Raw genomic sequence first — 18,188 nt, forward strand, 5'->3', positions numbered from 1 at the left:
AAGCTTTGTTTCTCAATGTAGCTTTAAAGGACATCTTTTCAAAACAGCTGATGAAATGTATAGTCATCATAGTACAGTTGCTTTATGTTTACCATAGTTGGAAAACGTATGTCAATAGTTTTCTAAATACATTTTAATTCAGCCTTCAGCCTAAACTTGTTACCTTTCAAATGCTAATGAATCTTTCTTTCAAATAATTCTTAATGCAGCTCTCTTAATACTAAATGCTTTCATCTTAGTTGAAATTCCCAACATACTACAGGGAAGCTGTGCTTTGCTTGGATGCAACAAAATTAATCAAAAAAGTACATTTGTTTGTAGCCTATGAGAAGTGCAGATGTATCAGATCAATCAAACAGGATGCGAGAAAATCTATTTGATAATAAATCCCATAGGATTTGTCTACACCATTAATGCATCACAGCTGTTCTTCAAGATGTGTAACTCCTACAAATATTCACTGTTCCATGGGAATGGTGGCACATTGAAAGCACAGACAAAACATTGCCCTAATCACCTGTTAGACAAGTGACAATCAGAGTCTGTATGATGGTACAAATAAAGAGACATGTACAAATTATAATTACTGTAGTTGTGACTATGTGTGTGTGTGCATGAGTGTGTGTGTGTTTACCTGTTTCTCCCCACACAGGCAAGTATTCATCTTGCTGGATGTCCAACATGATCTCTAGTCCATTGCCTGTGCCTCCCTTCATCGTTGTCCTCAACGTCTTTCCCTCTTCTGCAGCGTTAAACATATAGCACTTTCCATAACGTGTGAACACCTGTAAACATAGAGTGAAAGAGACATTTAATTGGACTTCTTGATTCAAGAATGTTTCAAAGCTATGCCACTCTATGTATGTGAAGGAAGAGGTATCGTAATATTGTTGATTATCTTCAAACTAATAATTATGTACCCCATCTGTGGCATGCTCTTGATTACCACGGACACTAACTGTGACTTCCTATTCAGTATATATAAACAAGTGGGAAACATGTTTAGGGGTAAATAAACATATAATGCATGCAGGCAAGTGGGGTGGAGGGTTTAAAAGCAAATGTTGAGCTCTTTTTTAGCACTTACAATACATGAACCAGAGTTTGTGCTAGAAACAATATTTTTCCATCTCTTTGATGTTTTTAGTCGTCATAATTTCAGGGTCATCACATCCATTATAATGGCATATACAGTACATGACAATAGATAGGTTTAATTATATGTTTGACTCTCTAAGCACAAGTCTGGTGAAACCAAGGAATTATTGGGGGGAAAGTAGCTACCTTTCAATCAAACACTGCACTAAAATTAGATTTTTAAACTTTACGAATACATCAGGCTTTTTAATGAAATAACAAACTGATCAGAAAATACACAGGTTCATGGAATTTCTTTAATGTGCCTGATTTCCTAGAACAATAAAGTCACAGATAAGAAGCACATGCATCTCTGAAGCTCTAATGCAGTAGTCCTCTAAAATAACTGCCAATTTTGCTCTACACGTAGGCTAATGTATGCACTTAGATTATATGCAAGTAATTGGCTGAAACAAAGTGCCGCTATTTCGCACTTTCATTTTGTTACTATATTTTTTATGCTTTATTAATAAAGTGACACACTGATCATGCAGTAACACACTAACGTAATGACTGATACACGGTAAATGTTTTAGACTTCTCCTCGAAATCCGAACACAATTGGTCAAAAGAGATGCATAGTACAAGGTGGTAATGGTGATGACACCTGTTAATATGCATCTTAATACCAGGCAATAAACAGGGCACACACAGAGAGAGGGAGAGTGTGTGAGAGAGACAGTGAAGTCAAAACTGATGCACTAGGTGAAAATGTTTTCTTATTTTTTATCTGTCAAAATACATTTGAAAGTTTCCATCAGCATTTCAAAAAATCTGTAAATGATGGATAATTTTCATTTAACACAACCCCTGGTTGTAAGATGTCAAATCTAAATCATCCTATTGCAGCCTGTTTTCACTCCAAAAGGTGTAAAATACTGCCGGTTGTGCAAGAGCCCAGCGTGTCAACCTATAGACGACAAAAGCACCTCCTAGCGTTTGTTTCCAGTCGTGGTGGCAAGTGCATTGCTTTTAAAAAGAACCCTTTGGCATGTAACAGACAGGTAAATTTAGTCACTATATATAATTGACGTAAAGAGCTTCCGAATTTAAAGTGAAATTATATGTTGGGTGCAATTTTGTCATGGTGAAATGATCGTTGGTGTATGATTTTCAATTTATTTGAAGATTTAGAAAAAAAAATTCAAAGGGGTTAATGTTTAGCAAAATTAGTTTGTAGTGTTTGAAGATTAATTTGTTGTTTTCTGCACACATTCAGCTCTGCTGAAGTGATCTGTTTTCCAGGTGTATTCCAAGTATTCTGATGGCTTTGTATGAAAAGTAAACCCACATTTTAGTCATTATTCTACACTCACAGTCCCCAGGCATCAGAATACTTTTGTGTCATATTTTTTTTATTAAATTATTGCGACTACCTGATTTGCTTGTTTTTTTTATATATTTGAGAATTGGTTAGGTTTCGGCATAGGGGTGGGTGCTATATATATATATATATATATATATATATATATATATATATATATATATATATATATATATATATATACACACAGGTATATATATATTAAAGTGTAATGAAAATCAAATTATAGAGACTAAATTTACCTGTCTGTTACTGTCACGATCCCTTGTTGTCTGTCCCGTGTTTTCTGTTTCACTGATCATGTTCCATGTCACGTTTTCCTTGTTGTCCGCCCCGTGTTTCACTTGTCTATTGTCATGCACTACATTTCCCATAGTTCCCTGCCTTCATCACTGCCCATGCACTTCATTGTTCTCACCTGTATGTCGTTTAGTCATTAGTGTGTCTGTGTATTTAAACCCTGTTTGTTTCTCCATTCCCCTGTCGGTCTTTGATGTATGTGGATGCCTGTTTTCCGTCGATGTTTACCCCGCCTGTTAACTCTTCATATACCTTCCGTGTTTTTGTTTTACTTTCTCCCATTGTGGATGTTTCCTTTGTTCGTGTTTTTTCGTGTTGCCCTTTTATTTAAATAAAGTCTCGCTGCGTTTAGATCCTCGCCCCTCGTCTGCCTTCTTGCTCACCTACACTCATAACAGTTACATATCTTATATTGTTGATAAGTGGTTAGGAATGGGTTGGGTTAGGGGACCTAAAATATCGTTATGATTAATTAAATAATTTAGGTAAACTGATATACTGTATTTGTAAGTATAATAACCTGTTGCAGTTTAACATGCAATCCTATTAGAACATTGATAGTGATGCCTCCCTCATGAGACTGCCCTGGGCTTACCTGCTGCATGCGTCAGGAAACAGACGCTTGAGGATGCTTTTGATGTCTGTAGGTTGATGCGCGGGGCTCTTGCACAAGCAAATATTTGACACATTTGGAATGAGAAATGGTTGCCTTTAGAGTTTTAGGAGGAGGAACTTCTGGTTATGTGTTACCAATGTAATTCCTGTGGGCGGTGTTTGCAGATCCCAGCCTATATTTCTGTACTGATTGTATACATAATATAGAAGCTGATTATAACAGCGTAGGCCTATATACAGTATGTATACATTAGGCATGTGGCAGTATTTGGAAATACAGTATATCATGGTAATTAACATGCACGATATCATGGGCACTTCAAAATACAGTAAATTATTCTAGATAATATTTTAGCCAAATTGTTTGGATTTTTCTGCTCACAGTGTACTATATGATTGCATATGATGCCAAAATTTTGAAGCTCCAAAAATCCCATAAATCAGCATAAAAAGAGGTATGATAGATGAGAAACAGATCAATATTTAAGTCCATTTTTAATATAAATTCTCCTCCCTGCTCAGTCAGTCTCCACATTAACTTTCACTTTCTTCTTCTTTTGTTTTTGGTGATTCACATTCTTCATGCATATCGCCATCTTCTGGGCAGGGTGAAGAATTTCTAGCAAAGATGGACTTAAATTTTGATCTTTTTCTCATCTATCATATCACTTCTGAAGACATGGATTTAACCACTGGAGTCATATGGATTACTTTAATGCTGCATTTATGTGCTTTTTGGAGCGTCCAAATTTTGGCATCCATTCACTTGTATTGTATCGGCCTACAGAGCTGAAATGTTGTTCTAAAATGTTTTATTTGTGTTCTGCAGAAGAAAGTCATACACATCTGGGATGGCATGAGGGTGAGTAAATGATAAGACAGTTTTCATTTTTGAGTAACTACTTCTTAAGTAGCATTTTATTCCTTTTGAGATACAATGTTCAAGATTGATTTAGTTAAATTGATTTAATTGACTTGTATCTTTTAAGCTCAGAAATAGTTGTGTTCTCATTCTAATGCATGATGCACAATTTTCTGAAGTTTGAGACTGGTGGAATGTTCTGCTGAAGATTTGCTCTACAAATGTTGATCTTTATAAAGGCTAAGCATAATTTTATCATCTCTAGTTTCCTGGTAATTTATTATACATATTAACACACTCTCTACATCAGTGGTCGGTTTTATTAAAAAAAACTAACAATATTATTAAAAAATGTCACTGTTTTATTCTATTACATTAATACTTTTAAAGCTACTCAAGTTATTCAGTCAAAAGTCATCTATATCGAGGATCTCTCTCTCTCTCTCTCTCTCTCTCTCTCTCTCTTTCAGATAAACATCAAGACTGTTTTAATGCCCTATTGATAACATTGCCTTAATCTCTCACATCAACCCAATAATCTCAGTGATATAATGCTAATTTACAGGCTACATTATTGACACAGAATCTAGTAGATATATAAAATTTACTTTGATATGATTCTTCAAATTAGAGGCAGGATTTATACTGATATCTGGCTTGAGCAAGTTAAACTCACATGACACAATCATGGAACTAGCCTTTTTCACTGTGAAAAGCCCTTCCAGGTGTTGAGCAGCGCTTGAGGCATTCTCCACAGTTGGTGCCAAATCTGTTCAAGTGTGTGATTTGATTTGACAGTAGTCAAAAGACTCTCCCTAGCCAATCACATTAATGAATAAAAATAAAATCAGGAAAGGAAAGTAGTGAACACAGACGGTGGGAAAATACGGCAGTAAAAGTACAGTTACAGCACTTAAAATATACTCAAAAAAAGTATACAATTTTTAAACTTCTTAAAAAGTACAATTCCTGGGAAAAACTACTTAATTACAGTAATGTGAGTATTTGTAATTCGTTACTTTACACCCCTGTTTGGTTATAATTACTGTGCATCAGACAGAGATGGAGAAAGATAAGGCGAGATAGGTAGAGATAGAAAAGAAAGGAGAATCACAGGTTGTGTGAGCACTGCCCACGTTAGAGAAAATTCCCTATTTTCTATGTTGTTTGTCACACCTGTGTGAGGTAGATACAAATCTGATTCCATGGTGCAAAGTGAAAATCTGTGTGTAACCGTCACATTTCAGAGCACATCAGAGCCCTTGAGGAAAAAGTGATATAACAGACACTCTGCACTTGGTTCAGATGAAATGGAGGGAAAGAGGTGGAAGGATGGGTGCATTTATATTAATTTACCACTAAAGGTTTATTACACAGTGGACTTAGCAGAGAGAAATCCAACCATTTGTGAGTAATGGAGTGAAAGGAAATGCAACCAGCTTTACAAAACTCGACTCCTTTTTTTCTATATTTCTGCGTTTAGCTACATGTCAGTGGCTAAATGCCAAAAATAGATGATATGTAATTAAAAGAGTTAGATACAAAAACTCTTGACTTGTTTTGATGAAAATGGACAATGCAAGAAAAGGCGTAAATGGGAATGTTTGGACTCCCTCATTATACATAATGATGGTAATTATGAGTGCATACACTCTCACGGTCTAATTCACTTTTTGCCCACCCTGCTGGAAAAAAGAAACAGCTTTAACCAACATAAGATCCTTAGCTGGTCACCCAGCCTGGTCATATTGTTCTGTTTGCTGGTTTTAGCAGGGTTTTGAGCATTTGTCTTCTTGTGAGAACCACATAGCGACCACAAGGAGGTTACCCCATGTGACTCTACAGCAACCGGGCCAAATGGTTGCTTAGGAGACCTGGCTGGAGTCACTCAGCATGCCCTGGATTCGAACTCATGACTCCAGGTGTGGTAGTCAGCGTCTTTACTCGCTGAGCTACCCAGGACCCACAACTCTCTTTCTTAATAAAAGCAAGAAGTCTCTCTGGACCCTCACAGTAAACTGCTTTAAACCATCAATGTAACCGTAAAAACAAATGAGTGCAAGAAACTCAACTACAATTTGCAGGTGAATGTTAAGTCTTACAATATGAGATCTAAGCAGTAGTTTACCTCAAAGTAATCCAAGAAAACGTAACCATCATAAATTGGCATCTGCCAAAAAAGTTTTATTGAAAACGTGTCAATAAACTGCTATTGTTTGTAATAAAGACCTTGTTGCTGCACTGTCATTACCACTTAGTGTCTAGTGTGTTAACATTCAGAGTCATTGTAAACAAGCCAATAGTCATTTGCTGTTATCGACCAAAAATGCTTCTCTTCAGAGCTCTGAAAAACATTTGTGATGTCTTGAGACAATCGCAAACATTGAATACTTTTATTAAAGCCTCTAAAGCAGTACTTTCTTAAATTATGGGTCGCAACCCAAATTGTGCCTCATTGCAGAGTGATATCATCATGCTCTTTCTCTCTTACCGCGAGGAGGCGCTGTGAGGTGCCCGTGGACAACGGGTTACTGAGCTTGAAATTTTTATGAAAAAAATACAATAGTTACTGGAATTATTGTTTCAACGCCTGCTATAAAACTTGAAATTCATGTTTCACAAAATGTATAAAAAGCTTTGAGAATAGGAGTGTAAATATTTGAACTGATAATGATTTGATTCAATTACAATTCTTTACCTAATTAATGAAATCTGAAATTTGGTGACAATTTGATTCAATCTGATCCAATTCAGTTATTTTAGAAAGATTCATAATTGTTTTCAAAAATATGAAGAAAAGTTTTTTACTGCATGTTCTTAATTTAGACAGTACAGACATGTACCAGACTTGAACACTAGAGTCACAGATGCATTAAGGACCAAAGAGGTTTGACGTGTGGCCGCATACGTCTATAAACAGAAAAATACAGATCTGATATGAAGAAAGAATAACATAATGCAACACAATGATTAAAACACAAATAAATGTTATATAAACAATGGAATAAATGTTATAGATTTGCATATCATGTAACTTTAACATTTATTGCATTAAATATGTAACGTTCAGACAGATAAGGTCCATGTTTAAATCAAGCAGGTTCATAGAATAAAAAACAATCTATTAGTTGCGTATAAAGGCGGTTTAACATGGTATGCTGTACCTGCCAGGTCCCTATTCATTTTCAATAAGAGAGGCGGCAGAACCCTTTCGTGGCTGCCATGACCAGCATTTATTTTATAACTGGTTATTTCCCTTCAGAACAGTCTGAAATCACTCACTATTCCCTTTAAATTGCACTGTGACATTTACTATAATGAGAGCATGAAGTGACTGAGTGATTTCGCGCATTCACAATTTTTAGGCAGTGTTCTATTCTTGGTTAAACTATTTTATAGAGAAATAGCGCATTTTATGGAGATATAAAGAAATACAAATAACATTGTATTTGGAGAAAAAAAGCAAAGACAATATACTTTTTTGGTCAAATGGATGGAAACTGTTTTTTAGTGTGGGCCCTAGGTAAACAGAACATTTTATATTTGGGTCCTGGGCAGAGAACGTTTAAGAACTTCTGCTCTAAAAGCATTAAACTGAATTAGACTAGAAATGAAAATTGAATTTTTGTTTTTTCCATTAGTTCTGCAGTTCTTTGCTTTCATGTCAAGATCAGACAATCTCTTTTACCTTGAAGTTAGCAAGCTTCAGTTAAAACATGGAGTTAATAATAAAATGCATTAATTCACTTTCAATTAACATGTAAGCCTGTATCAGAGGAACAAATGTTTAATTTACAGAAGCCTGTGTGTGCAGTATGGATGGGGGTGTGTGTATTTGTAAAATCAAGCTCATTAGCTGTGTAAGCTGAGCACAACTGGAGAGTGCATTTCTATTCATAAAAACTGAATTAAAGATTCAAAGAAAGGATGCAGTTAGAATGTTCTAGAACATAACTGCATGACCTGGTCTGAGTGATGACCAATGCTTTAATCACATAGACTGAGGCACTATTAATGCAGACCTTTGTGTGATATGACTGTAAGCAAGAAAAGCTTGATTGAGTGACATGGATCTTTTATGCCATCGCAGACAGGTGATTATGCACAGGGTCAACCATAAGAATATGCCAAAGAGAAATACATTATGATAATCATATTTAGGGAAGCAGTAAGAGAGAAGGGACAATTTAATGTTCACAAAAGGTCACGCTGATTTGCATCTAGTTATTTGCTCAAGTTTTTCGATTAAGAATGAGGATGTATGAATATATCAGGTTAATCAAAATATTTATGGTGGCCATAATTATGTGGTAGGTTAGGTTAAACCCTCCTTGTATTAGTGGTTAATTTCACACCATCACGATATTATTGACAGCCAGTTAGCAGTTGGGCTCATTAGTTGTCTATTGATTTTACTATTAATCTTAGCTTGCCTGTTTTTAGTGGGATTTGGAGATGCTCCTTGTGCCTACAGATGCACATTCGACACACTGCTTACTGCTGCTCAGCAAGGAAGAAACCATTGCTCCAAAACTGCCATAAAAAAAGCCAGACTACATTTTGCAAGTGCACATGCGGACAAAGATCTTACTTTTTGGAGAAATGTCCTCTGGTATAATGAAACAAAAATGTAACTGTTTGGCCATAATGACCATTGTTATTTTTGGAGGTGAAAGGGTGAGGCCTGCAAGCCGAAGAACATCATCCCAACTGTGAAGCATGGGGTGGCAGCATCATGATTTGGGGTGCTTTACTGCAGGAGCGACTGGTGCACTTCACAAAATAGATGGCATCATGAGTAAGGAAAATTATCTGGATATATTAAAACAACATCTCAAGTGTAACAAAGACTCAGGAAGGCTGGGATCCATAAGCAGTGTTTTATTGAACTCACAGAAATATGCAGGCAATGGGGAATCAGGGCAAACGTAGGCAGAGCAGGAGCGTTGTGAGGGAAGCAGGATGTCAGGGCAGGCAGCTATGGGCAATCACGAAGAGACAGGCAAGGTTCAGGTAGGCAGGCAGTAATCAATTGTAGTCAACAGGGAAAGCAAACAGGAATGGTAGTAGACCGCTCAGTAGTGTAGCCGGAACAAACAAGACTTCGCAATGTGACTGTCACTGTGCGTGGCTTATGTAGAGGGAGTTGAATGAGGAACAGCTGTACCTTAATCAAGCCCAGGTATGTGGGTAAGGAGGAGATTACAATTCAGGTGAACCCGATCTCTGGTGGCTGATCGTGACATCAAGACATCAGCCATGAAGTTAAAGCTTGGTCGCAAATGGGACTTCCAACTGGACAATGACCCCAAGCATACCACCAAAGTTGTGGCAAAATGGCTTAAAGGACAACAAAGTCAATGTATTGGAGTGGCCATCACAAATCCCTGACCTCAATCCAATAAAACATTTGTGGGCAGAACTGAAAAAGCATGCGTGAGCAATGAGGCCCACAATCCTGTCTCAGTTACAGTAGTTCTGTCTGGAGGAATGGGCCAAAATTCCAGCAACTTATTGTGAGAAGCTTGTGGAAGATTACTCAAAACGTTTGACACAAGTTAAACAATTTAAAGGCAATGCTACCAAATAATAACAAAACGTATTCAAACTTCTGACCCACTGGGAATGTGATGAAATAAATAAAAGCTGAAATAAATCATTCTCAACCATTATTCTGATATTTCACATTCTTAAATAAAGTAGTGATCCTAACTGAACTAAGACAGGGACAGTTTTCTACGATTAAATGTCAGGAATTGTGAAAAACTTAGTTTAAATGTATTTGGCTATGGCTATAAACTTCTGACTTCAGCTGTATAAAGAATGGGCTTTATGTATTTATTTTTAGCACTTCTAATTTAAATTTATTTTCATGAAATTTCATGAAATCTTTTATTAATATATATATATATATATATATATATATATATATATATATATATATATATATATCATGAAATTATGGAACTCACATTCTTTTTATAGTTACTTCAGTCAATGTTAAACTGTTAAAAAAATTTATTCCTTAGTATCAATATGCAGGTAATGACTAACAGTTCAAAGCCTAAGCAATACAATTATTCACTCATTCTTATTCTTCACTAACTAGATAATATGTGATTTCATGGACCACAGATATAGCATAGAGGTTAAAGATTTGATTTCCCATCACTTTAATTAATGTACATAATTAAAGTGATTCAATGAAAATATGTCTTTCTGATCCTCAGCCTCCTGTACTCCATTTGAAGCTTTAAATGGTCCTTCTCTAAATAACATGTTTAATCTCCCTTTTAATAGGAAACTTATACTGTTTTCTTTACAACTATGAAGAGATGAGAGTTACTTTTCCCTAATGTTGAGATTATAAATAAAGTGCTATGGAAACCTTTTTTGCCCCATCCTTCTATTGTTGTGCATTCTTCATCCTAAATTGAATTAGATCTTTGAATGAGATATACCATTCAAACACAAAATACAGTTTTCAAATATATATATATTTCTTTTATTGAAGCAAATTATCCAACCTCTATATTACCCATGTGAAAAACGAACTGCCAGCTTAAACTTAATAGCTGGTTGAGCCAACTTTAGCAGCAACAACTACAACCAAACCTGTCCGATAACTGGAGATCAGTCTTTCACAACACTGTGGTGGATTTTAGCCCACTCTACTCTGCAGAACTGCTTTAGTCTGGAGGGTTTTCGAGCATGAACTGCCCGTTAAAGGTCCTGCCACAGCATCTCAATTGGGTTCAAGTCAGAACTTTGACTAGGCCACTCCAAAACTTTAATTTAGCTTCTTTTGAGCCATTCAGAGGTGGAGTTACTCCCATGAGTTGGATCATTGTCTTGCTGCATACTCCAGTTGTGCTTGAGCTTCAATTCATGGACTGATGACTGGACGTTCTCCTTAAGGATTTTCTGGTAGAGAGCAGAATTCATGTTCCCTATCTGTCACTCACTCAACGTTGTGTCGCTGCGAACCACTCAGATCCCCACTCATGACATTTTTTACATATACAGTATATATATATATATATATAAATATCATGAAATTATGGAACTCACATTCTTTTTACAGTTACTTCAGTCAGTGTTAAACTGTTTAAAAATGTAATTCCTTAGAATCAATATGCTAAGGGCGACCTCAAAACATCCTGCAAGGCCTACGAGTGGCCCCCTTTGAGCCCTTAGATTTAGCTGAACTTAAGGCACTCTCTCTGAAGACTGCCCTCTTGACAGTGCTCACCTCCATCAAGAGGGTAGGTGACCTGCAAGCGTTCTCTGTCAGTGAAACGTGCCTGGAGTTCGGTCGGGCTACTCTCACGTGATCCTGAGACCCCAACCAGGCTATGTGCCCAAGGTTCCCATGACCCCATTCAGGGATCAGGTGGTGAAACTGCAAGCGCTGCCCCAGGAGGAGGCAGACACTGCCCTTATTTTGCTGTGTCCTGTGAGTGCTTTACGCATCTATTTGGAGCCTCTGAGAAGCTCTTTGTCTGCTTTGGTGGACAGTGGAATAGAAGCGCTGTCTCTAAGCAGAGGATCGCCCACTGGATCATTGATGCGCTAGCTATGGCATACCACCCTCAGCACGTGCCGCCTCCTGCAGGGCAACGAGCCCACTCTACCAGGAGCATGGTGACCTCCTGGGCCCTGACCAGTGGTGCCTCTCTAACAGACATTTGCAGAGCAGCGGGTTGGGCAACAACCTCCGGGTTGTGCCGGTTTCATCCTGTGTCTTAACAGGAACGAACAGGTAAGTCCGGGACAGTTAGGCAAGGGTATTGCTTATGTATACTGTCTTTCACCTCACTGAGCTGAAGATGTGCACTCTTGACTCCCAGTAGTGTTCACAAAATGTGTTCCCTGGATGACTTCCTCCTAGCCCTGTAGCATATGAGTTTACGGAGAAGCTCGCTGCCGGCTCAGTACACGTGCTATCTAAGCCCTGTACTGGGGTAGGTGCTCCGCATGTACTGGTTCCCCATAGATAACCTCTTGCGATGGAAAAATGCGTCTTCCTTGTGAAGATGTATCTCCACTCAAAATACCCCGGGTGGATTGTGGTCTCCACGGTGTCTTCTCCTTGGGAGTGACACCCCCCTGACGTGGACACTGGTGGTCCCAGTTGGTTGAAAAAACAAAATTCTCCTCTTTTTGAGGAGAAAAAGAGGGAAAGGGCACAACTGGGCTAACCTGCGCTAATTTTTTGGGCAGTCAACAGGCCGTTCGACACTCATAGCAGCGTTGGGGATGTTACGTGTCTGCCTGGTGTGCTGGCTATGGGGCACACAGCAGTCTACCCGTCTCATACAACCGGTTCACGTAACACAGTTCAGCTCATCGACACCACGCCGAGTGAGTGACAGATAGGTAACGTCCTAGTTACTTCTGTAACCTCCGTTCCCCGATGGAGGGAACAAGATATTGTGTCTGTCCTGCCACAACGCTGAACTACCCTCTCAAATGGCCGGGACCTTACTCTCGGCTCCTCAGCACAAAATCTGAAAAAGCGGTATGAACGGCAGCTCCTTTATACTCGTATGTTCGGAGGAGTGGCATGCAAATACCACTCGCCAATTCCCATTGGCCTTTTATCAAAGATCATTGGTGTCTCTGACTCCCAAGAGTGATCCCTTGTGTCACTTCATCGACACAACATCTCATTCCCTCCATCAGGGAATGGAGGTTACGGAAGTAACCAGGATGTTTCCCTCACTTATTGCAATTCACCCTGGCCCTGAAGCAGCAAAGCAATAGAGGTAAGTAGTGACACGCTACATTTACCTGACTAACTTTTTTGATAAAATGTACTTTTATGAGTAGATTTAATGGTTGGTACTTTTTACTATAACTCAAGTGAAATTTACTCTTACTTCGTTAAAATGAGGGACATTAATGTCATTATATTACTGGTTTTAATTAAGTAACTTTTATTAAATGTGTCATATATTGAGAATGGGACTTTTTTTCCTATTTGGAACTTTACAGCGGTGCTCTGTCACTCAGTTCTCTGCAGTAACAGCAGTACACGGTCATCTTTATTTCACACAGTGAAAATGAAGAGTTATATTTATGTGATGCATTCATTCAACACCAAATCAAGTGGGAATTTCAGTATAAAGAATTACAGATTCAACCACGTTGTGGTGATAATGATGATGCGGGCTTGTTTGTTATGTAATGGTCAGTTTCAGCATGATTCTGTACCTACAATCTCTGTTGATTTCAGTTTTTAATTAAAAATGTTCTTATATCAGTGCTGCAATACACCAGTGCTTGTAAATCCATTTTACAAACCATCTACAACGGACGTGAGCAAAGTCGTTTTGCAACGTCATGTGAACACATCGATTGTAGGCAGCGTCATTGATTATAATGGGAGCAATTTTCAACTGTCAAGAATCCTTAAAGTGATAGTTAACCCATAAATTAATATTTTGTCATAATTTAGACTCACTCTCGTTGTTCCAAACCTAGGCTTTAAAAACCTAAAGGCGTTAGGCAGAATGTTAGGGACTGACATCCTCAGTCACCATTCACTTTCAAAAATGACAAACCATTCAAAAGGAAGTGAATGGTGAATGAGGCTAAAATTCTGTCTAACATCTCCTTAATTGTGTTCATTGTGTCCAAGTCCAACTGATTTAGAACATGAGGGTGAATAAATTATATAAAAATGTTCATTTTTAATCTATCACTTAACCGTGGGCATAATGGATGACATAGGCACATGATTCATGCACACAAGGTGTTTAAATGAGTAATCGGGTCTTTGCAATGTAATTTTCAGTGTAAATAGTTACTCGTTACTTGAGTAATCTTTTAATTCGATCCTTTCTTACTTTTACTCAAGTAATTATTAACATTAGTTGTTTTACTTCTACTTGAATAATTCATTTTTAAAAGACTTCATAATTTTATTTGTGTGCAGTTTTTGGCTACACCGACCTCTGCAAAGCATCCCCACACCATCAAACTACCACCACCATGCTTGACCATAAGTATGATGTTCTTTTTGTGTAATTCTGTGTTTGATTTGTAACAGGACCCCTGTCTTCCAAACAGTTCCACTTTTGACTCACCAGTCCACAGAACATTCTCTCAAAAGGTGTGTTTTGGCAAAATTCAGATGAGCCTTAATGTTTTTCTGGGTTAGCAGTTTTCTGGGTCACCTCACCACTCTTCCATGGATGGTATTTTTGGCCGGTGTCTTTCTGATAGTGGAGTCATGAACAGTGAACTTTACTGATGCAAGAGAGGCCTGCAGTTCCTTGGATGATGTCTTGGCTTTTTTGTGACTTCCTGGATGAGTCGTCGGTGTGCTCTTGGAGGAGTTTTGGAAGGTAGGCCACTTCTGAGAAGGTTCACTACTGTGTCAAGTGTTCTCTTTTTGGAGATAGTGGCTATCACTGTGGTTCTCTGGAGTCCCAGAGCCTTTGAAATAGCTTTGAAACCTCCCAGACTGATGTATTTCAATCACATTTTCATAATAATTTCTGGAATTTTTTTGGATCTTGTGCTACTGGGTGAGATATTTTAGCCAACTTCATCCTACTGAAAAATTCTATTTAGGTGTTGATTTGATTGAACAGGGTTGGCAGTAATCAGGCCTGGTGTTTTAGTATTTAGTAACTAAGGGGGGAAAATAATTTTTCATACCTGCCCAGTTGGTATTGGGTAACTTTTTGGCTTCACTAATTAAAATTATAATTTAAAAACTGTATTTTGTGTTAACTCACGTTTGTTTTTAGTTAAATTTTTTTTTTTTTAACAATTTAGTATGAGATATACACAAAAAAAATACAATATCAGGATGGGGCAAATACTTTTCCACAGCACTGTATATATATATATAATGTAAAATATGATACTCAATTAAAAAAAACATAATTTCATTCAGTACGAAGTTGCTAGAGGCAGATAGACCCTAAATGAGACTGCCCAGCCATGGCCTTTTATGGGATAAAACATCAAACATGTTTTATTGACACACCAAATAATAAAAGGAAATAATGGTCGCATAACTCTGTGGGCCTAACCTCATTCTTTACCTTTTTACAGCAGATCTTCATTTATAATGCACATGAATAATCGTGTGGCCAACTGATAAGCATCATAAGCTATGGAAAATGATGGCACCTTTGGGAGATACTACAGTTGCAAAAGGGTCTATTAATACAATGAAACAATCAGTAACTGTGGAAAATGCAAGATGAAATTCAAAGAAAGTTTCAGAAACCACAATATTAAACTCGGTAGCCAAAATCAGATGGTGATGAAATAAAAGTTCACATGACATACAGTAAAAAAACAATTACCATGTACAGTACTTTGTATATACTAGTCAAATTAACATAATATATAATATATATATATATATATATATATATATATATATATATATATATATATATATATATATATATAACATATAACATAACAGTGGAATAATTCAAAATGAATGTAGGCGAGAGAGGTCTAATTTAATGTTGAGTTAAGCTTTTATAAGTAAGGTAAAACCTTATATTCTTATAAATTAAAAAAATTCATGCTTTGATTCAGTATACTTTCCATCAAGCAATCTCTCAGTCCTAAACCGACACAGCTGCTATAGCTATTAAGAGTGAAGACAACTTTATAATGCTTATTTACAGTCATTAAAACATCAAATTCTGTGTCACTGAAATATGGCATGCATTTAGTCTTATCATCTGTTTCCATGGTGACTCATGGATTCTGCGCTCTGCAGAGAATGCCTTTCTGAGTTTGCCGTGAACGTGCACAAACTCTGAGTTTCAAACTCTGGGTTGAGTGAACTAACCCAGAACTGGCATTCTGGAACCAATAACCGCGAGTAAGCAATGCTTAATTTAGTCAACCAAGAGTTCATGATTTGTGTCAAGGTAACTTAACCTTGCTTTCTGGAATACCCCCCAGGTATGTACTATCTGAATTTTTTATCATTTGACAGTGTCCCGAGGTTCATGTTTTGTGTTCTAGCTAGCTCGCAGCCCTCCTGTTAGTTTGTGTCCTTCATGTTCGCTGCTGAAAATATTCATAGCTTAAAAAAAACAGAAATAACTATAAAACGTAGTATGTCACAGAATTTCACATATTTGGAATTAAATTAATGTATAAATGCACAATTAATCAAATTAAAATCTTGATATGTCCTAGTGTGAAGATTAAACCACAAAATGCTGAGATTTACAGTCTGCATGAGCTGCATGCTTCAACAGTAAGTGAATTGAGAAGCCACAGCTTATACACTAACACTAACTGCCGTCGAGGGCATCACATGCCCCAGGAGCCTCTGAAAATACTTCAGTAGGACCGCTGTGCTCTGCCTGAAGAACTTCAGGCAGTTCAGCACTGACTGCATGTACTCACTCATAAGCCACACCAACAAAGAGAACGAGTCTTACTCAAACCTGAGAAAAGAGATGCTCTGTACCGGGGAGAGCTTGCTCTTTTCCCAGTTGACCCAATGCCCCAAGCACTACCTGAGGACCAGGTCCCTGCGCATACACAACAAGTCTCAAGAGTGAGCTAGAGCCAGCCTGTCAACGAAACATTTGAGGATGTGGATGCCAAATTCCCTTAGCATGGCAAGGGCTGTCTCTGGCCTTTCCTTAAAGATGTTAGGTGACAGGGACCGACCGAAGGTGAGGACGTTGAACTGGTGCGCCCGGCCCTCGAAGGTGAAACGAAGAAGCGCCTGTGCCGGGGGTAAACATAGATGTTGAAGTATGCATCCTTCAGGTCTACCGCCGCAAACCAGTCCTGATGCCGGATGCTTGCTGAAATGCGATTCCAGCATCAGTATCTTGAACGGGAGTCTGTGCATGGCCCGGTTCAGAACTCACAGGCCTAGGACTGACCACAACACACGTCTATCCCTGGTACGATGAAGTAGGGGCTGTAGAACCCCTTCTTCATCTTGGTTGGAGGGACAGGCTCTACCGCGTACTTACGCATAAGGTTCGCAATCTCCCCATGCAGGGCAGTGGCGTTCTTGCCCTGGGAACTCCTTCAATACTGTTTAAAAAGCATCCAAGGGTGATACATCAAGAAGTTGGTTGAGAAAATTTCAAGAGTACATGTTTGCAAATTCTAGGCAAAGGTGACTACTTTGAAGATGCTAAAATATAACACAGTTTTGATTTATATTGGATTTTGTTTAGTCATTCCCATAGTTCCATTTATGTTATTCCATAGTTCTGATGACTTTACTATTATTATACAGGTGAAACTAAAAAAATTTGAATATCAAAAATATGCAAAAGTTCATTAATTTCAGTAATTCAACTTAAAAGGTGAAACTAATATATTATATAGACTCATTACAAGCAAAGTAAGATATTTCAAGCCTTTATTTGATATAATTTTGATGATTATGGCTTACAGCTTATGAAAACCCCAAATTCAGAATCTCAGAAAATTAGAATATTGTGAAAAGGTTCAGTATTGTAGGCTCAAAGTGTCACACTCTAATCAGCTAAACACCTGCAAAGGGTTCCTGAGCCTTTAAATGGTCTCTCAGTCTGGTTCAGTTGAATTCACAATCATGGGGAAGACTGCTGACCTGACAGTTGTGCAGAAAACCATCATTGACACCCTCCACAAGGAGGGAAAGCCTCAAAAGGTAATTGCAAAAGAAGTTGGATGTTCTCAAAGTGCTGTATCAAAGCACATTAACAGAAAGTTAAGTGGAAGGGAAAAGTGTGGAAGAAAAAGGTGCACAAGCAGCAGGGATGACCATAGCCTGGAGAGGATTGTCAGGAAAAGGCCATTCAAATGTGTGGGGAGCTTCACAAGGAGTGGACTGAGGCTGGAGTTACTGCATCAAGAGCCACCACACACAGACGGGTCCTGGACATGGGCTTCAAATGTCAAACGTCTTACCTGGGCTAAAGAAAAAAAGAACTGGTCTGTTGCTCA

General features: G+C 37.9%; 1 protein-coding gene across 4 annotated transcripts in view; it reads right to left on the reverse strand.

The window, feature by feature from the left end:
* asic2 (acid-sensing (proton-gated) ion channel 2) overlaps window positions 1–18,188 on the reverse strand; it is a 593,044-nt gene that overhangs the window by 60,352 nt on the left and 514,504 nt on the right. For all 4 annotated transcript variants that reach the window (XM_052138645.1, XM_052138644.1, XM_052138643.1 and 1 more), the window contains one exon: window positions 635–785. In XM_052138645.1, the coding sequence (XP_051994605.1) occupies window positions 635–785 (151 nt within the window). The remainder of the gene's footprint in view (window positions 1–634; window positions 786–18,188) is intronic.

This window comes from Xyrauchen texanus, chromosome 12, assembly GCF_025860055.1.
Source record: "Xyrauchen texanus isolate HMW12.3.18 chromosome 12, RBS_HiC_50CHRs, whole genome shotgun sequence".
NCBI classification, from domain to species: domain Eukaryota; kingdom Metazoa; phylum Chordata; class Actinopteri; order Cypriniformes; family Catostomidae; genus Xyrauchen; species Xyrauchen texanus.